At 59.5% G+C, this 22,220-nt stretch overlaps 2 protein-coding genes and 1 long non-coding RNA gene across 3 annotated transcripts in view; 1 reads left to right on the top strand and 2 right to left on the bottom strand.

Annotated features, from left to right (window-relative positions):
* Positions 1 to 22,220, bottom strand: part of CCDC85C (coiled-coil domain containing 85C) — a 77,870-nt gene that overhangs the window by 10,761 nt on the left and 44,889 nt on the right. The window contains exon 2 of the mRNA XM_081549791.1: positions 7,491 to 7,564. Within this exon, the coding sequence (XP_081405917.1) occupies positions 7,491 to 7,564 (74 nt within the window). The remainder of the gene's footprint in view (positions 1 to 7,490; positions 7,565 to 22,220) is intronic.
* Positions 3,847 to 5,278, bottom strand: LOC145529419 (uncharacterized). Its single transcript, XR_014071204.1, has 2 exons — positions 4,615 to 5,278; positions 3,847 to 4,096 (listed from the first exon to the last, which is right to left on the bottom strand). It is a non-coding gene; the product is annotated as an uncharacterized LOC145529419 (long non-coding RNA).
* On the top strand, positions 15,347 to 16,247 carry LOC145529418 (small ribosomal subunit protein eS4, X isoform). Its single transcript, XM_081549792.1, has one exon. The coding sequence runs from the start codon at positions 15,371 to 15,373 to the stop codon at positions 16,160 to 16,162; it is 792 nt and encodes a 263-aa protein (XP_081405918.1). The 5' UTR covers positions 15,347 to 15,370; the 3' UTR covers positions 16,163 to 16,247.

Raw genomic sequence — 22,220 nt, 5'->3', positions numbered from 1 at the left:
GCCCCACGCCTGCCCCCATCATGGGGATTTCTCACCCCTGCCAGGGCGGGGGGGTCTCACCCGCAGCTCCACTTAAAAGCAAATTTCCCAAACCGAATTATTTTCTTGGGTAGATCTCCGTTGACAGCTGCAAAATCTCCTCCAACCAAGAGTGTGTTCTAAACCCAACACACGGAATGTCCACACCTGGGGCCACAGGTGTCTCACCCGGGCCCTGGAGCCATTCTGCAGGCAAGCCCCCGCCTGCCTGGCAAGAGAAAGCCAAGGGACCAGGCGTAAGGCCCAGGTGGCCCGACACACACACACACACACACGTGTGTGGATGTGGATGTGGCCACAGGGCCGGGCACTGGAGCCCCAGCTCTCCCGCGGGCCCCAGGGACCAGGAGGCGGGCACCTCCCTGTCCTTGCCCGCACGTGGTCCAGATGCTGCCCTGGGCTGCGGCTCCTCTCGTCCACAGCGTCTCTGATCCTGGACCCAATGGGATCACAAGCAGCCCACGTGCTGCTTCTGAAAACACTGGTTTGTACATTTCCTCCCTCCCCCAGATGATTCCCTGAGGAGGATGTGTATGTGTGTGCAAGGGGGCGGAGAGATTTTAATTAGCAGCGTGCAATTCCCACCCCTGCCTTCAGTGATGGGTGTTGTGCATCAATATTTGCGAGCCCACAGTGCTCGAGGAGCAAGCCACAAAGCTGGCGGGAGAACGCACCAGCTCTCACGAGGGGCAACGCGCCTAATGATGCATCGAAATGAAGAAACATAATTGCACTTAAATCCAAATTAAAAATCCTGCTATTTGCCCACTGGTGCCCTGGAAGATGAAATCCCTGAGGGTTTCGCCACTGAGGGGGAGCGGTCTTTTGGGTGACTAGGCGGGCAAGGGATGGGGCTCATTGCGGCCCCCCCAGAGAGGACCGCCCTGCCCCCTCGGGCTCCCAAATGGGGTCCCTCAGGACATGGAGGGGTGGATCAAACACAGAGCAGGAGCTGGAACCAGGTTGACCGAATCCTTAAAAGAGAAGGTAATGATCCCAGTGCTGAAATTCCCTTCTACCCATCCCGCCCCCGCCAAGGGCACCACGAGGGTTCTGGATGGGGTTTGGGGGCCAGGCCAGGTGGGGGTGGCCCAGGAGGCTACAGAGGCCTCCGTCCAGGGTCGTCAGCTCAGAGCTGGCTGCAGCGGGCGGCATGAACTCAGGCTGCCCAGCCTCTCGGGGCCTCTGCGGAGCTGCAAGGAGGTTCCAGCAGCAGGAATGGCTGCCATCACCTTCCCAGGGACTCCGGGGGACGGGGTGGGGCACCCCCGGGATCCTGCTGGGGAGGACTGTCAGAGGAGGTGCTAAAGACAAACGGAGCTCAGAGAAAAGGGGGCCACGCGCCCACCCACCGCCCCTCCTCGCTCAAAGGCAGCTGCTCACCCTGCCCTCCTGCTCCCAAAGTGCTGGAGGCCCCTCGGTGGGCCGCACGCTACCACCGGATCTGGTCACCAAGCACCTACTGTGTGCGCACCTGAGCGGGGGGTCAGCAGCGGACAGGCGAGGCGAGGCCTGCAGCTCTGGGGATGGGAGGTGAGAACTGACACGGGCGCCCAGGGTCCCCACCAGCCAGCCTGCCCGCAGGTGACCACTCCGGTCCAGGGCCCCCAGGCCGATCTGTACCCAGTGACCAGGAGCAGGGCCCCCTCAGAGGGAGCCATCCCTCGGGCTGCCAGCCCTCATGGGGCAGGGAGGCGTCAGCGTCTCCATCCAGGAACAAGGCTCCAATCCCAGGTGACACCAGGCCTGCTTTCCAGAAGGGTGACCCAGGGCGGTAACGCCTGCCTCCCAGGGGCGGTAGGGCTGTACGGCTCGGTGGGGCTGGGAGCCTATCGCTGGGCACTGGTGAGCTCTTCCAAACACCAGGCACCCCTGGAGACCTCGCCCAAGGACCCTGGCCAGCCAGGAGCCAGCACTAACGCCTGGGGCCTTGGTCAGCCAGCCCCTCGCCCCACTAAGCACTGCAGGTTCTCCTGCAAAGTGTGGATCATGACCTGTCCCCCTGCCGCCCCCCCACGACCTCACACGCTGGGCAGATCAGATGAGAGGTGTGTATGGGGGCCCTGGGCATTGTCACAGCAGGCCGCTGCCTCCTCACTTTTGGCTGTTGTTTTGTAAAGCTGGGAATTAACACCAGCTCAGGGAGAAGGCAAAGCCCAAAATGAATCTAAATGCAGGACCCTGGGGGGTGGTCAGCTCCCCAGGGAAGGGACAGGAAGGCCCTGCAGAGAATCCCAGAGCAGACAGGGCATCACACAGCACTCCAAGCCGCCCCCACCCCACACGCCACTGCACACGAGCCCCCTGGGCAGGGCTACCTGAAGCCAGCGCCGGGGGCGGCCGTAGGGGCGGGGCAGCTGGAAGGGAAGAGAGCACATGTCACCCCGCAAACCCCACCCACCACCCTCCCCACCCCTGGACTCCCACTGCCCCAAAGCCGCCAGGACCTGGGCTGGGCTGGAGTGGGAGGGGGTCCCAGGGCCAAGGTGGGGTCCCCAAGGTGCCTCGTCAGAGTTTCACGTTTTCAGAAACTCCGGATTCCACGAGGACGTGGCTCAGCACATGGCCAGCCCCTGACTCCCCGAGGCTGATACCAGAACCCAGAACGCAGCTGCCCCCCTGAGAGGCACCCCAAGACCCCGGCCAGCCCTGGGGAGGCCGGGGATCTGCCTCTGCTGTGTCCTCAGGGCAAAGGCCCCTCACGGGAACACACAGGTCCTGCCGGCCAGATTTACTTCCATTTTCTCCCCTTGTATTTTATAAGAACTCATCTGCAGGCCACTGAACAAAGGGCTGCAGGGTGGCCCAGGCCCAGAGGGTTTCTCCGCTTGGAGCTCAGATCAGGCACGTGGTGTCCACATGCGGTTAACAAATAGCTGGTATTTCTCATCCGCAGCTGGCACTGCCCCCTACTCCCCACGCAGCTCGGCACTCAACCTGGGATGTGAGTACCGCCCAGGACCGTCCGGCCTGTGACCGATGGGTACCACACAGACCAGGTCTCAGCCACAAAGACCACTGTCCGCTCCTGTGTCCCTGGTAGGATGAGGTGACTGAGGGGCAGGCCATGTGACCTCCACGGGTGGAAGAACAGGGCTTTGGAGGGCACATGCAGAGCCAGTGAGCACTTGCTCTGAGCTCTCTTCACACCACAGGCTGCTCTTGCTGAAGGGGTTTTGGGATCCTCCCTTGGGGAGTTCAGCCCCCACCCGTGCTGGAGTGTCAGCTACTCGTGGACCGGGTTGCAGGATCTCACACATGCATCCTCGGTGCCCAGCTGGACTTGGTGGATGCATCTGGGGAGCCCTGGCTGTACCCCACCCAGTTGTCTGGGTCAGAGGGGAGACTGCTTCTTGCCCAGAGTAAGGAAGATCTGCTTAACCCAGGGAGACCTGCTTCATAAGGTAGTGAGTGTATCATCTTTGGAGGTAATCAAGGGTGGGTGGGTGGGAGGATGGGAGGATGGATGACCAGGTTTAGGAAGGAGACTGCTGCCACGGGTGGGAATCTGGCCACAGCCTCATGGGCTCTGGCTTGTGAGATTTTATGATTCTGGCACCAAAGTCTTGTCAGTGAAATAAAAATTGCCCAGGAACCTCCAGCCCTGTGCAAAGCGGAAAAATCTGCCTTTTGGTGAAAAGCAGCAGAGAGCAGCATTATTCTTTTAACTATCTTCAGATGATGTGGCTTTGGGGTTTGGGGTGAGGGGCAGAGGGCCTCCTCGGGTTCCCTTTCCCACTGCCCATCCCCCCCACCACCACCTCTATTTAGCTCCAGAATAGCTTTCATTAAAAATGTGCCAGAGTGTCCACAGGCTAAATTAGTGTATTGCAGTTCGTATTTTCTTTCTCATGTCGGCTTTAAAATTTCATCAGTGCAGCTGCTCCCCCTGCGATGATTCATCTGGAGCTCGGTCCATGGTATGATTCTCCCTGTGGATTCTGTGCCTGGCAGGGCTGGGCTGGGGGCGGCTGTCATTGACGCTGCTCCGTGGTTCCCTCTGTTCACTTCCCTGCGGGGCTGATCAGCAAAGGCTCCGCGTGTGCCCAGAAGCCAGCTTCACAAAAGAGCAAGAAGCTGGTTGGGCAGGAGTGGGCGGCCCTCCGGGGGCACGGAGGCGGTGGTCCAGGCCAGCGGCTGGGACTGGCTCCAGCTGCCCCGCGCCTCCTGGCCCCAGGGCCCGCTTGTCCTGTCCTGCCATGCCGCACGGAGTCGCTGAACACTCAGGTTGGAGGCGACCCCAGGATTTACACCGAGCCGGGATGGGGAAACTGAGGCCTGGGTGGAGGAGGATTTCCCGGGATGGGTGATTGAGTTGGTTTACTGGGGCTGCCTGAGAAAAGAACCATATACTTGGTAGGGGTGGGAGGGTGGAGAAGGGGCTTAAGCAACTGTAGTGTATTGAATGGACTGTCTCATGGTTCTGGGGGGCATGGGGGTCAATAGGTCCATGTATAAATGTGATTGAGACACAGTTCAACCTGCAGCCGTGGGGCTGTCGGCCTGATGGTGTGAGAAAGTGGGTTTGGGCCCCGGAGGAACCTGGGTTCAGACGATGCCTGCTCCAGCTCTCACCCTCTGTGTGTCTGGCTTTAAGCGGGGTGTCTTATGTCCCGGCACCTCGGTTTCTTCTCCTGTAATCCAGGGGTGGAGGGGTGCCCACTGCAGCGCTGGCCGGAGCCTGGGGAGCCCTGGGCAAGTGTCTGCCCTTCCCTCCTTTTCCTGGTCTTGGGAGCCTGGGATTTTTCAGGGTCTGGCAGACCGCGCCCTTTCAGCCAGACTTGATCCCTGATGAACTGCTTGCTCCTTTTTGTACTTTGAGTTTTGAACCATCCTGGCCGTGGGACTGAGAAACGGGCCTCCGCTGTCTCAGCCCATGGCTGATGCCTCCTTCCTGTCTCCTGCCTCCCTGGGTGCAGGGGTTGTTCTGGTTGCTGGTTCCCTCGCCCAAGCCCTCCAGAGGTGCTGGGCTCACAGTGTGTCTGCTCGCCAGCATCCTCTGTGACGTGCCGCTTTGTTGACAGGCTCTGGACCATCCCCTCTCCCCTTGTTTGGTGTCTGGGGTTGGTCATCACTTCCCTGTCCCCTCTGTCATGGGTGACATGGTCTCTGGAGGGCTCAAACTGCTTCCTTACAGAACCTTAGACCCAGTCCAGCCTCTTTCTCAGCCAGGGAGAACACCCCCTCTTTCCATCATCTGATGGATGGTCCGTCTAGCAACATGAGCAGGAAGAGAGACTAGGAATTCACCTCTGTACCTGAGGCTCAACCAGTGTCCATTGTGAGCCAGTTGCCGGGCAGGTCAGCCTGGCTAGAGGGCAACCCCAGGACTTTAGAGCCAGAAGGCCTGGTTCAAATCCCTAAAGTGCCACTTACTCGCTGGGTGGCATTGGGCCAGTGGCTTAACCTTTCTGTGCTTCCGTTTCCCCATATATAAAGTGAGGACACTAACGGTGCCTGCCCAGGATAAAAGGGAAAACATGGAAGGCAGTGAGGGCCAGGCCTGGCTGGTGGTAAGGGTTGTGGGTCAGTGATTGTGACCTCGCCTGGGGGTCACCCAGCAGCTGAGTGTCTTCTGGACCCCATTTGACATGCAAGAGACCAGGAGGCAGGGGAGCTGCTCAGATCCATCAGGTGTGATGGGATTTGGATTTAGCAACGTCTGTGCCCTCCAAGGGCTTCCCAGGGGGCTCAGTGGTAAAGAATCCATCAGCAATGCAGGAGACACAGGAGATGCGGGTTCGATCCCTGGGTCGGGAAGATCCCCTGGAGGAGGAAATGGCAACCCACTCCAGTATTCTTGCCTGGAGAATCCCATGGACAGAGGAGCCTGGCGGGCTACCGTTCACAGGGTCGCCAAGAGTCAGATACGGCTGAGCAACTAAATGACAAACAGCAAGGCCAAGTCCACCACGTGGAAGTGGGTGCACGTTCTCGATGGGACAGCGTGGCCTAGGAGAGCAGGGGCCACAGGGACACATCCACCCTGGTCCTTGGAAACAGGACCACAAGCCACGGCCTGGCTGGACCGTGGAACAACACTGCAAACAGCATCCTGAATTTGGGGTCCAAGCTCTCAACCTGCTTCTCTCCAGAAACAGTGACATTCTCCCCTACTTGCTGGACAGGAACCAGCTCCAGAGCCAAGGCCCCCAAAGTCCTGATGCTGCCCCCCTTCACCTCTGCCTACAGTTCCTGCAACCCCTCACCACACACCCTCCTTCGCAACCAGGACCAGCCCTGGGGGAGTGTTTGGGTGTAGGGAGCCCTAGCTCACAGCCAGGAGAGCCCCCAACCTCCCGGCCCTTGCCAGCCCCGAGAAGCCAGTACACCTGGGGCCAAGCACCCGACACCCGACACCCGACGTCTGAACACGGGCCTTGCAATTCGATGCCTGGCTGCGCACCTGACACGGTGGCCATGGAGGAGGAGGCCTGAGTGCGTGAACCACGTACTCCGCGGAGTCCTGCGGAACTAACCTTCCAGCCGCCCATGCAAGGGCGAGAGGTGGGACGGCAGCCGTGGGGCTGCCCTCGGGGCTGTGAGCATCCCAGCAGCCGCCCGGTGGGCAGAAGTTGCCTGAGAGGGAAGCGGCACCAAGCCCCACTGGTCACTTAGCAATGGGGCCTGGCCACCGAGCCCTCCCTGGGGTCGGTTCCCAGAGACACACTCTGGGATCCAGGCTGGCCACTTATGAGCCAGCAGGCGTGGCTGGGGAGATGCGGGTGCTGAGATGGAGTCAAGGCTGTGGACGAGGGGGGAGAGAGGCTGGAGGGTCCACCCAGCCAGCTGGCCCCCCACACTGGGCGCCCCGATTGACCAAGCTGACCACAGCCTCCCAGCAGCACCCCGCCCGCAGCGGGGAGGGCCCCTCGTCCTCGTCCGGGCAGTCAGGCCCCCTCCACGCTCCAGCCGCCCTGCTCCATCTCCTCCCTGCACCGACCTCATCACCCATCTCCGACCTGTCGTCCCTGTGCTGGGGATGGGCCGGGGTCAGGCCTGGCCTCAGCTCTCTATGGACCCAGGCCAGGCAGGAGGGTGGAGGGCGGAGCCCAGCCTGTAAAGAAACCAGCCCAGCAGGACCAGGGAAGTTTCCCTATGGCTCTGAGCACAGGCAAGCGCTCTTGGGCCTTGATGCACCCAGCAGAGGGGCAAAGCAGCCCACTTCTTAAGCAAGCATGGGTTCCACAGCATCTCTGGGCCCCCAAGGAGCTCGCAGGACACGGCGGGGACAGACAGGGGACAGCTAGGACAGAGGGCCGCCCGGAGGCTGTGGGTCCTCGAGCAGGTGTCCCTGGAGGTGACTCTGGGCGGGAGTGGAGGGCAGGTGGGATGTTGGGGGCACGAAGTGGGAAGGGACCCGCAGACCACCTGGGGCTGGGGGGGGCCGGGCCCTGGAGCGGTGGGTGGAGGCAGGGCCCGCTCTGGCCCTCGGGGTGCAGCCAGCCTACCTGCGCCAGGAGCTTGTCACCCTCCAGCAGCTTCACCTTGGTCTCCAGCTGCCGCATGTAGGTGGACGAGGGATCTGAAAGGCACAGAGGAGTCGCGTCACCCGCCAGCAGACTGTCTCCAGCAGGAGGGCCCTCCCCTGCGCGCCGCCCCCCCGGGTGGGCCTCAGAGCCCAGTTTCCCCATCCACCTGCAGGACCGGGGTGAGGGGTTCTCTCACCAGCTTGTCCTGGGCTGATACCTTCAGCCTCCACAGGGCTTCAGGTCCAAAAGGAGGCCCCTGATGGCCCCCCCACCCAGGGCAGCCCACCCCAGGGCCCGCGGTGCAGGGAGGCCCTCCCCCGTGCAGTGGGGGCAACTGGGCCTCCCCCACTCCATCCCATCTGAGCTTCTACAAATGATTGTAGGTGTAACCCAGCACCTTTCCTGAGGTCAGGGGCTGGGCCAGAGACACCCCCAACCACACGCCCCCAGTTTCTGAATGCGGCAGGGGGGTGAAACCCACCCTCCCTTCACCCACTGAGCCTTCTGCATCAGAAGCAGGAGAAAGACCGCCACCCCAGCTACCCACAGCCCCGGTCCCCCCTCCCCATGGGGCTGGAAATGGGCTCAGAGGAGAAAAGTCCCTCTAGGCCAGGACAAGGGAGCTGGCCTGGGTGGAGGCCAAGGGTGACATGTGGCAGGTGGAAGGAGGCAGGACTCGGGGCAGGGGAGGTCACAGCAGGGGCAGAGGGAGGAGGCTGGGCCCGATGCCTCAGTGACAGCGGGGGCTCCTCCCCAGGTCTGCGGGCACTGGGAGGGGCCTGCCGCGTGCCTCTGAAGTCACACGGGTGCCTGGCTCAGGCACCAGCCAGGACCCTGCCCACCCCTGGGCCAGCCTGCTGCTCCTGCCCTGCCCTCCTGGCCCACGACAGGACTCAGGGTCTTCCTAGATCACACTGTGACCCTTCATTTCAGAAGGCACCAGACCTTCGACGTAAGCCAGCTCCCTAACCCCCCACAGCACTGCCCCCCATGGGGCTTTCAACCTTCTCGGGGTGGGGGGTGGGGGGCAAATGGGGCTTGGCTGCTGCCAGAGGACAAGCTGGGACTGTCATGCAACCAAGACAGCAGAGTGAGCATGACCCCAGAGGGGCCCCCAGCCCTGAGGGTCCCCGTGTGTGACGTGGACGTCGCACCCCTTCCCCACAGAGCCTGTGGGCCGATGAGGAGCCCACTGGTGCCCTGTGAGAACGGGGTGGTCAGTGGTCCCCTCCCCAGATGCCATGACCCCTCCCCGGCACTGGAGCTCGGCCCGGGCTCCATGTAAGGATGGGGCAGTGGGTGATCCCCTCTCCAGATGCCATGACCACCTCCCTCCCGCCCTGCCCTGGAGCTTGGGCCTGGCTCCACCAGCCTCTGCCCATCATCAGCTCTGCCCTCTGAGATGCCCGGGGGATGCTTCCCCCTGCAGGTACCCGGCTGCCCCTTGACCCACCTGCTGGGGGGTCACTCTGTGCCCTGAGCGCATCAGAAGGATCTGAGGAGGCTTGTGTGCCCAGCCCTGGACCAGACCCAGGAGACTGCAGCCCAGCCCTGGGCAGGAATGGGGGGCGGCCCACCCCACCCCGATTACACAGCCGACTCCTCCCCTTGCTCTCCACCAGTCATCTCTCAGGAATGTGGAGGCTTCTAGAGAGGAAGACGGCTGCTCACGGGCCAGCCTCCCACCCCAGCCCCACAGGTGACACAAGTAAGCACAGGGCAGCTCTGCAGGGAGCCCTGCACAGCGGTCTCCGAGAGGTGAAGGGGCTTCTGCATACACACGCAGGGCAGGGCGGAGGGGGGCTGGACCCCGGGCGGTGACTCCAGAGGCCCCCACTAGGACCCGGTACCCAGGCCAGGGCTGGGTAGATCCCCCCTGCCTGGGCGGGGGGCCTTTGGCGGTCACTACAGTCCATGCCCTGTGCCAGCCCCTCGCCTCGGTTTACCCATCCGTCTGCCCAAACTGACCAGCAGCTCCCACATCCCGTCCACACGCATCCACACCCATCCACACCTATCCACACAAACAGGCCTGATGGGAAGGGCCCTAGTGTTTGTGGTTTGCTGAGGCCTCTGAGCGCCAGGGCGGAGATGGGGTGCAGCCTGGGCTCCCCAGAACTTTGTGTCCTTCCCCGGCTGCTGGCAGCAGGGTTCCCTGGAACACTACCTGGGAAAAAGGCCTTCCCAGCTCCATGCAGATGGTGTTACAGTGACCAAAACTGAAACTACTTGTTCAACAACAGCAGACAGTTCGCACCCTTCTCATCATTCAAATGACGTTTGGGAGAGCTTCTCTCCTCAACGATACAGGAAAAAAAAAAAACACTTCAACGCCAGTGAAAAGAACTGGACGCAAAAGCACACATATAATTGCTGTTGTGTTTAAAAATATCTGTGTATTGAAATAAATCCAGGAAGGAGGCACACGGAAATACTGATTGCAGTGTTGCTCACGAGGGGACGGGTGATCTTTTATTTATTCACACCATTTCCTGTGAGTTTTCCAATAATCTGCTTTTAGAATAGGGAGAGATCTTTCTTTATAAAAAAGGTGGAGGGATTAAATGATTCCCCTTCACATCACAGAGCCCCCTGCTGATGCCAAGGGTGGCCCAGAGCATGGCCTGGAAAGTGGACCCCATCACCCACCCTCTGCCCATTTCCCCCAGTTCTGGTCTGAGGGCCTTTCCTGAGCCCCAGGCCCAGCCCCGAGCCTGCCCAACCCTGCTTAGTCTAACAGGCGATGAGGCTGCCTCCTCAAAGTCCTGGATAAACCTCCCCTGCCCCGCGGGACCCCTCCCCACTGTCTCTACCCTCAGCTCCCCAAACCAGGCTGTGCACGCTGCCCAGGGCCAGGGAGCCGGACATCTGGTCACCCAGAGGTCAGAGCAAGTGCCCTGCGGTGGGGAAGAATGGGAGCCAGGTGGACCCTCAAGTCAGGGGTGGGGGCAGTGTGGGGATGGCAAGAAGGGCCTGGCTCCCTAATCCTCCCCAGCAGCCTTGGGCAACTGGGATCCCATGGGGCGCCTCCATGCCCCAGCCTCTAGGAGACAAGCGTGTAATTAAATTAATCCCAGGGTTTGCAGTAATGAGTGGAGCCAGCAGGGAGGGAAGAGTCATTTCCTGGCCTGATGGCTGGGCGGAGGGGGGTGGGGAGTGGGGGGTGTGTGTAAGGGGGGTGGGTGACTGCCAAAGGGACCCCGAGCTGGGCTGGCCAAGGTATCCATCCCCTCAGACCTCCCCTGACCCGGGCAGGGCCCACTGGTCCAATTCTGGGGGACTCACGATCCACCTTCCATCCAGGGAGATAGGGAGTGCTCCCTGAAACATTCTCACTCCCAGGAGCCTGAGCACCAGCCCTCCCTACGCCCCTCCTCAAGGATTCTTGTTCCCGGGGAGCGTGGAGGACCAGTGCAGCCCATGGGGCTGGGGGAGTCACGGAGCTGCAGGTCTCCAAGCCCCTCCCTGCCGGCGCTGATCAGCCTCCTCCAGGAGCCTTGTGCCAGGTTCTGGCCTTGACCATCAGGCCACTCTGCCCTCCCGGAAGCTGCCAGGTCACATCTCCCCTCCTGTCCCAGCCCCCCCGCCTGGCTAGGCAATGTCACTCCAGCCTCAGCATCAGTCCAAACTGCAAGAATTCGGGGGCCAGAGGCCATGTCCAATCACCCGCCACCCCCTCCCCACCTAGCTCATAGAGTTTAACAGGCTATGGGGCTGTCTCCCCAATGTCCTTGAGAAACCTCACGGCTGGGCGCCCGAAGGTCCTGGGAGATCTAAGGACCTAAGGGGAATTCATCCTTCCGAGTGGGTCGGATTGGCTTCCCCAGAGGAGTCGACCTTCTCAATCCTGCGAGCTCCCCTCAGCAACAGCGACAACGACAGTCAGAAGCACTCAGCCTGTGACCGTGACATGGCACCCCCAGGCCACCCAGGGCAGAGCAATGCCATCGGCCAAGGGCCAGTGTTCCCCAGACCTCAGCCCGCAGCACTCACGCTGTCTCATCATGAACTTACATCTTAGTTTAGATGAGACACGGATGCGTGGGCAAGCACTTAGGTGGGACGGGGGCCTGGGAAGCCCAGGTGGGGGGGCGTGGGGAGGTGAGAGGGGATCAGAAGGAGCCGAGGACAGGGGGTGTCAACCCTCTGGGGAGCTCCGGGGGCCTCGGAGTCACTCGCCGACCCAGGGGCTCGCTGACGGGAGCCGCTCCTGGCAGACAAGGGGTGTGCATGCCCCAGGATTGCCCACCTGGACAGGGGATGGGACAAGCCCCCACGCAGAGCTGCAGGTGTGGCAGGCGAAGCAGGCGGTGGGCTCGGAGTGGTAAGTGCCACGAGGACCTGGGAGGGCGCCAACAGTGCCTGCCACGGTCAGGAGAAAGTACGATTCTCCTTCTCTGCACGGGAGGAAAGGGATGGAGGCTGGGGGGCGGGCGCCGTGACACACAGCGACACAAGGGGCCTGACTCTGCAGCTGCCACCTCTCCTGGGGTCCCCACCAGTCCTGCCTCCCTGCCAGCCTCCTCTCCCTGAGCAGGGTCCCTGTAAGGTGTTGGGGACAGGCAGGCTCTGTGGCTCGTCACTAGCAGGAGACGCAGCCATGCCATGCCTTGGGGCCCTCCGTGGGGGCTCACACCTGGATGCCCTGCCCTGAGACGGCTGACGTTTCCACGTCTGATTCAATTCCTTTCTCCTTCCGCTTCATTAAGAAGGGATCGCTTGCGGCGTCAGGGCTGGGGGTCCCATCGGGCCTGAAAGGTCTCATTAAGCTGAGGCCCCTTCTCTGCTCCAGGTTCCCTCCCCCTTCTGTCCCAGGGGATAAGAGCAGCTCCTCAGAGCATCTCTGCCTTCCCGAGAGCCTTTCTGGGCTTCTCTCCTTTCTCCCCCGTCTCAGGACTCACCTCCAAGGGGGCAGGTGAGCACTACCCACACCTGCGGTCGTGGAGATCGAAATCAAGCAGGGTGGGCCAGAAGACACCCCTACTCTGCGCCATGGGGCTCAGTCTCCACGTGGGCCTCCCACCTGCCCAGGTGGCAGAGCTGTCACCTCTGACAGGTGACCCCATGGGAGTTATCCCCCGCCCCCCACAAGGCACAGGAACAAGGCTACACTGACGCACTGACTCACACAGGCAAGGGCCACCAGGAGAACCACCCCCAGGGAGCTCTGACCAGCTCCAGACTCCAGGAATAGGGGCTACGCTCTGTTTGTCCCCCCTGCAAAATCCACATGTTGAAACCTAACACCCAGTGTGACGGTGCTAGGAAACAGGGCCTTTGGGAGGTGATTAGGTCATGAGGGTGGAGCCCCCATGAGTGCAATTAGTGCCCTAATAAGAGAGACCCCAGAGAGCTCCTTTGCCCCCTGCCTTGTGACAACACAGCAGGGAGAAGGCCGTCTATGAACAAGGAAGTAGCCCTCCCCAGACACTGAATCTGCCGGCACTTTGACCTTGGGCTCCTAGCCTCCAGACGGAGAAACTCCTGTTGTTTATAAGCCACCCAGAGCAGCTGGAGGAGCTAAGACAGACACAGAGCAAGGCGCGCTTGCCTGCAGACCGGGCTCAGCAGGCCCTAGGATGATGTTCCCACTGCCTTCGCCTCTGATGAAAGAGCCATGCAGGCCCACCACCCCACCCCTCTAAACCACCCCACTACCACCACAAGGACACTAATCCAGCTGAGTCCGGGGACCATCCTGTGTCCTGAAAGGACTTAAAGGGCGTTCCAATCCCAGACCCACCTACTCCTGACCGTGGGCAATCCCAAAGGTCACCAGAGCACTGTGTTCTCACATAGCAGATGGTCCCCAAATCCAGGACTGGAAAGGAGAGTCACCAACCTCAGGACAGTCCAGGCTGCCAGCGGTGGGTGAGCTCCCCATTGCTAACGGGAAGCAAGCAGAGCCTGAAGGCTGGACAGAAGCCCTGGTAACACTGAAGTTTCCCCACGAAGCTGGGAGGAGAGCATGGGGAGCACTCTGCTCCCCTCTAGAGCCCCCCAGGGACCCTGCCAGGTGGGCGGCAGATAGCCCAACCTACAGAGAAGGAAAAAAACACTCAGCAAGTGTGACCTTGGGTCCACCCAAGGTCACAGGGCCAGGTGCCAGCAGGACCAGCAGTCAGCATGCTTGTCCCAGGGCACGGTCCCCTTTGCAAGGGGCTCTCAGCCTAAGGAAGGAGCTGCAGGAATAACCACATCTGCTGAAGGGCAAAGGGTAGAGTGAAGAGGCTCACCCTGGGATGGCAGGGCACCGAGAGCAAGGATGCGATGACAGGGAGAAATCAGGGAGTCCTGCCTGAAGGAAGAGGCATCTGAGCTGAGCACTGATGAGCAAGCAGGACACTGACCCGCAGGCAAGTGGGGCGGGGATGGAAAGCAAGTCCCAGCTGAGGGTATAGAGCGAGCAAAGGCAGGGAGGTGGGTCAGGCAGGTTAAGGAACGCCTGGGCCAGTGCCCACTGGCATCTGTCTCCTGGCACACATCGTTGCCCCGGGAGGTGTGGGCTGAATGTGAGACAGGCATTATTTATGGATGAAGGCGAGAGGGCTGCGGCAGGCATATCAGAGGAACATCAGGTTCCCGTGAGGACACCACTTGGCAGGGGCAGCGCTGAGCAGGGCAGGCTGCCTGGGCACCTCCCTCCTCTGGCCGGGCCTGCCCACCTGAGTCGCCCGCAGTGGGTCCGGATGGCGTGTGGGCCAAGGCAGCTGACTTCCAGAGCCTCGGGAGTGAGAAAGACTTCTCTGGTCCACACAGAACGAGAACACAAATTTTACTGAGCACCTACTGTATACCTGGAGTAGGGAAGTGGAAACCCACTCCAGTATTCTTGCCTAGGAAGTCCCAAGGACAGTGGTGCCTGGCGGGCTACAGTCCACGGGGTCGCAAAGAGTCGGACACGACCGAGCACACATACTACTGTACGTCAGCAGGCAGTGAGCAAAAGCCCAATGCTTCCGGCATCCCCGTGATCCTCGCACACCATCCCTGTTTACTGCAGAGGGACTGAGACTCAGAGAGGTTCAGTAGCAAGTCCAAAGTCACACAGTGAAAACACGGCAGGGTTGGGATGTGAACCCAGCTTTGTCTAGAGCCAAGGCTCTTTCCGCCCTTCCTCGAAGGCCCCCAGCAGCCCTGGGGCTATCACGCTGGGCTTCTCAGAATGTCACGGCCATGGGGACTGGCGCTGCTCAGTCACAGCCCTGACCCAGTCAGGGGAACAGCGATTCTCACCCCCTCCCCGGATGGAGAAACCAAGGTTCAGAGGGGCCCAGGAATCGGTCCCGTCACAGAGCTCATAAAAGCAGGGCTGCAACTTGAGATGTGCGTGCATGTGTGTGTGCGCGCGTGTGTGTGAGCCCATCCCCAAACCTGGTGCTCCTCCAGGCCACCCATCAAGGCACACAGGGCAAGGCCTGGGAAGGCCCACGGCTCCCCTCCCCTCCCCTCCCCCTCCCTGAGCACAAATTCTCACCATGGGGCAGCTCTGGAAACTCTCTGCCTCCAAGGCAGGGCCCAGGCCCCAGGGAGCTCTGCCCTAGACGACGTTCTCCTGGCCCTCTCTCCCCTCGGACTCCCCCCCACCAAGGGCACCTGCTGGCCCCCAGGCTCTGGACCTCACGGGGTCACGAGGCTCCGAAAGGCTGGCACCCCGCCCCTCCCCGGCTCCCCTCTCCATGTCCTGAGACAAGGGATCCTAGAAACCTCAGATCCCACCTCTCCAGCTCAAAGGAGACAGCTGTGCCCCACCTTCCTCATCGGATCCTGCGGAGCCAAGAAAATGAATGGGCACAGAGAGAAATGAACAGCTGCCTTGATCAAAAGTGAGACCTGCTCTTTTCGTGCCTAGCGCAGCCATGGCTCGGGGTCCCAAGAAGCACCTGAAACGCGTAGCAGCTCCAAAACATTGGATGCTGGATAAACTTACTGGTGTATTTGCCCCTCGTCCATCTACTGGCCCCCACAAGCTAAGGGAATGTCTCCCCCTAATCATTTTTCTAAGGAATAGACTTAAGTATGCCCTAACAGGAGATGAAGTAAAGAAGATTTGCATGCAGCGTTTCATTAAGATCGATGGCAAAGTCCGCACAGATATAACCTACCCTGCTGGTTTTATGGATGTCATCAGCATTGATAAGACTGGAGAGAATTTTCGTTTGATCTATGACACCAAGGGTCGCTTTGCTGTTCATCGCATTACACCTGAGGAGGCCAAGTATAAATTGTGCAAAGTAAGAAAGATATTTGTGGGGACAAAAGGAATCCCTCATCTGGTAACCCATGATGCTCGTACCATCCGTTACCCCGATCCACTCATCAAGGTGAATGACACCATTCAGATTGACTTGGAGACTGGCAAGATTACTGATTTCATCAAATTTGACACTGGTAACCTGTGCATGGTGACTGGAGGTGCTAACCTGGGAAGAATTGGTGTGATTACAAACCGGGAGAGACATCCAGGTTCTTTTGATGTAGTTCATGTGAAAGATGCGAACGGCAACAGCTTTGCCACACGGCTCTCAAACATTTTTGTTATTGGCAAAGGCAACAAACCGTGGATCTCTCTTCCCCGTGGAAAGGGTATTCGCCTTACCATTGCTGAGGAGAGAGACAAGAGATTGGCGGCCAAACAGAGCAGTGGATAAAATGACCTCTATGTGATGTGATTGGAAAAGTCTTTGTACTTAATTAAAGATAATACCAAGTGATCAACAAAAAAAAAAAAAAAAAAAGTGAGACCTCCCCAGGCCGGCTGCTCACCCTCTTCCGACGAGGCACATGGCTGCCCCTGGCAGCCTCCTGGCCCTCCGTGTGCCACACGCATGGCTCCAGGGACCCACAGGTTGGTGCTCTGCCCTCCTGGGGCCGCCTGGCATTTAATTCAACCCAGGCTGAAATCTGGAGGGAGCAGCCCAGCACACTTAGAACCTGCCCCGGTCTGGACCCACCTGCAGCTGCGGGTGTTCTCAAGCGGAAACTCAAACTCATTTTCTGTCTACCGCTTAGGAAGCCTGACCAGCCAGACTGAAACCAGGGAAAAAGAGACTTCTCTTCTCACACCTTCAGTTTTCCCCTGCTGGCTCAGAGGGTAAAGTGTCTGCCTGCAATGTGGGAGACCCGGGTTCGATCCTCGGGTTGGGAAGATCCCCTGGAGAAAGAAATGGCAACCCACTCCAGTACTCTTGCCTGGAAAATTCCGTGGATGGAGGAGCCTGGTAAGCCACAATCCATGGGGTTGCAAAGAGTCGCACACAACTGAGCAACTTCAGTGTGCGGGCCCGGAAATTAACCTGTGCGCTTAGGCGCCAGAGCAGGTGTCAACCCTGTCAAATGTCCGTCCCCTCCCCCACCAACCCCGATTTTGCTCTGAATGATTGGGAATTAGTGACAGAGGCTGAACAGACCACCAAGAGGCACCACAGGAGGGGTGAACACAGAGCCCGAGTCACACCTGGCCTGTGTCTCTCAGCCACGGCACCTGGCTCCCCGGGGACCTTTTAACATTTGATCTCTTCTCCTCTGAAACCCACTAAACAGGACTCCAGCAAAGGGGCCTGGATGTCCACATAAGATTCAGACATCCTCCAGGTGATCCTAACGTGCACATGGGCTGGGGACCCCTGATCTATGCTGAGCAATGACTGTTCAAATGGTTCCCCTCTTGGGCTCCTTCCCCGAGGGACCCCATGCTGCCTGGCCCTGACTATTCCTTGGGGCTAAACTCCTGCAAACACAGCTGTACTACAGGGACCCCACTGAGACCAGAACATGTGGATATCTAAAAGTGGTGTGAGGAGGGGGCAGTTCATGGACCCCAGAACGTATCAAGCAAACCCTCTGGCAGCCACAGTGGAGACCTTGCGGGTTTGAGCAGGAAAGAGAATTTGCTTTCCTTGCTAGATATCAGGTACATCTATCTCTACCAAGCATGCTCCTTGAAAGAAAAGCTATGACCAACCTAGACAGCATATTAAAAAGCAGAGACATTACTTTACCAACACAATTCTGTCTAGTCAAAGCTATTGTTTTTCCAGTAGTCATGTATGGATGTGAGCGTTGAACTATAAGGAAAGCTGGGTGCCAAAGAACTGATGCTTTGGAACTGTGGTGTTGGAGAAGACTCTTGAGTCCCTTGGACTGCAAGGAGATCAAACCAGTCAATCCTAAAGGAAATCAGTACTGAATATTCATTGGAAGGACTGATGCCGAAGCTGAAGCTCCAATACTTTGGCCACCTGATGCAAAGAACTGACTCCTTGGAAAAGACCCTGATGCTGGAAAGATTGAAGGCAAGAGGAGAAGAGGACAACAGAGGGTGAGAAGGTTGGATGGCATCATTGACTTGATGGACATGAGTTTGAGCAAGTTCCTGGAGCTGGTGATGAACAGGGAGGCCTGGCGTGCTGCAGTCCATGGGGTAGCAAAGAGTCAGACACGACTGAGTGACTGAACTGAACTGAACCAAGCATGAAAAGCTGGTGGAGCCAGAATGGGGCTGACTGGCCAGCAGAGGTCGCCGGAGGGAGGGGGCAGGACACCAGGGCACATTCCAGCCATGGTCAGGGGCAGGAGATGTGGGGAGGAGTGGCAGGTGGAGCAGGGAAAATCTGGGCGTGGCTGGCTCCTCAGACCCAGGGATCCCCATTCCAGATACAGGGGAGCGGCTGGAGGTACGGCCAGCAGCTCTGATGTCTGACACCTCAGCAGGAACCCCACCCCGCAGGTAAGCAGCAGAGCTGGGGCTCAAGGCCTTGGGAGCAAGAGAAAGAGGGGGCTCCAGGCAGCGAGCTCTGGAGGCAGCATCACATCTGGACAGAGTTTTGCTGATACAGTAAAAACATGAAGAAGTCGGGCTTCCCTGGTGGCTCAGATGGTAAAGAATCTACCTGCCAATGCAGGGGACCTGGGTTCAATCCCTGGGTCAGGAAGATCCCCTGGAGAAGGAAATGGCAACCCGCTCCAGTATTCTTGCCTGGGAAATCCCATGGACAGAGAAGCCTGGTGGGCAACCATCCATGGGGCTGCAAAGAGTCAGACACGACTCAGTGACTAAACAACAACTTTGGAAAACCTCACAAACACCCACGACAACAGGCCTCCTTTGCTGCCACCCCCAACCCTTGGGAGCAGCCCAGTGGCAGCAGGTCAGAGCCTGCAGGGAGAGGAGGAGTCCATGGGGATGGGAGGCTGACAGCAGTGGGAAGCCACCCTCTTGCAGACAGTTCAGGGACAAGAGCGGGTCCCCTCTCTGCCCCAACCACTCTGTGACCTTGAACAAGCCCCTTCCCCTGCCCAGGCCCAGAGAGATGTGGGTAGGAGGCCCAGGTGACCCAGAGGGCTCAGAGGGCAGGACCGGGAGGTGATTCAGAGCCCCTGCAGGGCAGCACCCCTGCAATTAGGCCGAGTAAGTAGCGAGGTAAGTAGCGAGGACCCGCCCGTTAAAATGACACAGACTCGGTGTGGGGACAGCAAACCGCCCTTCCCACTTCACAGGACACCCACAGCAGGTGGCTGGTGACTGAAGGGTCATGGAGAAGACTGACTTCAGCGTGCCTCCCCCGAGGTCCTAGGGAGGGCACGCCCTTCTAGCCGGTGAAGGACCAGCTCCTTTTGTGGCCAGAGCACGCTGCAAGAGGAGAAAACCAGTGAAGGGTCCCAGCTCCGCCAGCACCCTCGAGCCTCAGTCTCCCCCAAACATCACGATAAAGATCAGCCTGCACTTATGAACTGTACTTGGCAGACTGCTGTCCAGCCAACGATGCCCATTCTTAACTCCTGGAATCTACGAATATGTGAACTTATGCAGTCAAAGAGACTTTGCCGATGTGATTCAAGTTATGGCAGTCAAGAGGGGGGACTAGCCTGGATGATTCAGGGGAGCCCAACCTAGTCTCATGAGAGTGTGAAAAATGGAGAGCTGTTCCTGGCTGTGGTCAGAGGGATGTGTGAAGTGAGGAATGGTCAGAAATAAGCACTACTGCTGGCTCTGAAGACAGGGATGGGCCACAAGCCAAGGAATGCGGGTGGCGTCTAGAAGTTGGAACAGGCAGGAGGTTTCCCCCTCAGGCCTGCTGACACCTTGATTTTAGCACTGCTGACCCCCAGAGCTATAAGATGACACATTTGTGTTGTGTACGCCACCCCAAGGTTGTCATCTGTGACGGCAGCCATGGGAATAAAAGCTGTGGCTGTGTGACTTCAGGTGACATGCCTAGCCACTCTTGTCTCAGTTTCATTTTAAAATGAGATGAGAGAAACCAGCCTTGGGAGGCTGCCACGAGGACTAAGAAAGCTGAGGAAGGTAGCAAGCAGCTCTGGAAGCCCCTAGCTCAGTGCCTGGTATACTTAGTAGATGCTCAGTTAAAACTTGGCCCCATCCTCTCCACTGCCCACATCCCAGTGGCATGACCTTGATGGGAAGGAATGGTGAGTGGAGGTTTCCATGATGCCAGCCAAGGGCACACCGCCACCAGCACCAGGTCACCATGGAGACGGCGGCATCGGGCCACAGACATCTCCACTGCATGACTGCCCACCTGGGGCCTGGCCGACCCGAGCCCCCTGCATCTGCCTCGCTTTCAGAGTTAGCGAGGCTGGTGCATCACCACCAGCTTGTAAAAACGGGGTATGAATCCAGTTTAGGCCTGCCACACCCAGAGATTATTTGAAGCAACGGTGGTACTATTTGTTCATAAAACAAATGCCCCCTTCTCTATTTTAAGTTGAGATTCTTGTAGAGCGTAGAGTGTACGGACCACTGAGCTGGCTGTGATGGAGAAACAAACCAAGGCTGGTTCCATAGACCGCAGGGAAGACCTCCCCACCATAAACAGAGTCCTAGGGTGCGAGTGAGGGTCCTACGTGCATGGACCCCTGGGGCTGGACAGACCCCAGTGCCCAGCCCCGTGTTCACGGATGCATAGCAGGTGGCCTACAGGGAGGGGGGATGGAATGACCAAGCAGGTGAGCCTGAGTCCAGGCTCAGCCCCCCACTTCCTAGCAAACTGCCCCCGAACCCCAGTTCAATGCCCCAGGAAACAGGGTTCAAGAGGCAGCCCAAGCCAAACCCAGGCAGAAAGGTGGGTCCAGGAAAAAAGAAAGGAACATGGCGAGAGAAGAAATGACCCAAGCCGACACTAACCAGACCCCAGGCCCTCGTGGCAACGAGAGCCAGGCTGAGCAAGGCCAGGGAGGATGTGCTTCGTCACAGGTCACCTGGAGGTCTGATTCGAAGGCTGCAAGGATGGGGTCTAACCCCAAAGCTGGGGGTCCAGGCATGAGGCTCAGGGAGAGGAAGGATGAAGCTCTTCCCGGGCAGGGGAGCCTGCACCCCAGACGGCCCCACGCTACGTGGATGGAGGGGTCTCCTGCGGCACCTAGGGTGGACAGGCAGGAGCTGGCTACCGCCTAGCACGGCTGTGATTTTGCTGCATGACCCAGCTCCTCTGAGGAAGCTCACAGACCTGCACATCCACCCTGGGTCATCGTGGGGGGCTTCCCGAGGCATGGAGTGCCCCAGGCAGGCCCTGGGCTACAGCTGGCAGGGAGGAGGCATGCACAGCCACATCCCTGCCATTCTGCAAGGAGCACCTGGGCGTGGGGTCCAGGCTGGCTGCATTTGCCAAGCAAGCCATCCCCGCCTATCCCTCAGTGCATACCATGGGGACAGATCAGGCTCCCAGAGCCTCCTAAAAGGCCGCACAAGACCCTGGCAGAGAGGGGCTACAGCCCTGCAGGCACTGGTACTGATGAGGGTGCCCCAGGTGGGGGGATTCTCCTGGCCCCACCAGCCTCCCCAGGTGCCTTCCCGTCCTGCCATCCGCTCTCCAAATGACCCTCTGGCCCAGGCTGCCTTTCACCCGGTCAACAGGGAGCTGGAATTGCCCTTTGGACCCTCAGCTCTCCCCACAAGAGAGGGAGTGCACGAGCTTCCAGGATTCAAAGGTCACCCGTTCACCTTGGGCAGGGCCCAGAGAACCCTCCCCTTCCCACAGCGACCTCAGTGGGTGGGTCCAAATAGGACTGGCAAGCCAGGCCTCCATGGCGCCTCTGGTCAAGGCTCAGCCGCTGGGGAGACCCCAGCGCCTGCCCATTCCGGCAGGGGAGGCCCTCCCCCAGGGCGCCTCTGATTGGAGTGCGCCAGCCCTCCGCACATTTCTGGGTAGAGAAGGTGGCTAACCCTCACATCCCGTACGCTACACAGAGCAGGAACCATCAGCCCTCATCCTGGCATCAAACACCCGCCCTGGGCTGAGAGGGGACCGGTGAGGCTCGTCACGGTAGAGGGTCACCAGCAGTGAGGGGAGCAGAGTCCAGCCACCACTCGCTGTGTGACCCTGGGCAGGTCGCCTGCCTTCCCTGGGCCCCAGAACACCTTCTCTGTACAACGAGGAAGTTGAAGGCCTCCGGGGGCCCTTCTGGCACAGTGGGCACAGGTGGGCACAGCGGGGGCAGGCCCATCACTGCAGCAGCACCCCTGCCCACGCAGCTGTTTCTTTAAGAAAGAGAGGAACGCAGACAGACCCGAAGGTCAGAAGAGCCGGTGCCAGGATGAGGTCAGCGTTCGGTTACCAACCAACGAGAACAAACAGGCCTCAGCACCTCGGAGGAAAGGGCCTTGGCCAGGGGAGCGTGAGGTGGGCGGGGCCAAGGCGCCACCCTCCGCGTCGTCACGCCCACAGGTGACAGGTGACAGCTGGCCAC

Source organism: Giraffa tippelskirchi, chromosome 12, assembly GCF_054371585.1.
Source record: "Giraffa tippelskirchi isolate mGirTip1 chromosome 12, T2T-mGirTip1v1.2.pri, whole genome shotgun sequence".
NCBI lineage: Eukaryota > Metazoa > Chordata > Mammalia > Artiodactyla > Giraffidae > Giraffa > Giraffa tippelskirchi.
This window is presented reverse-complemented; position numbering and strand designations above follow the sequence as displayed.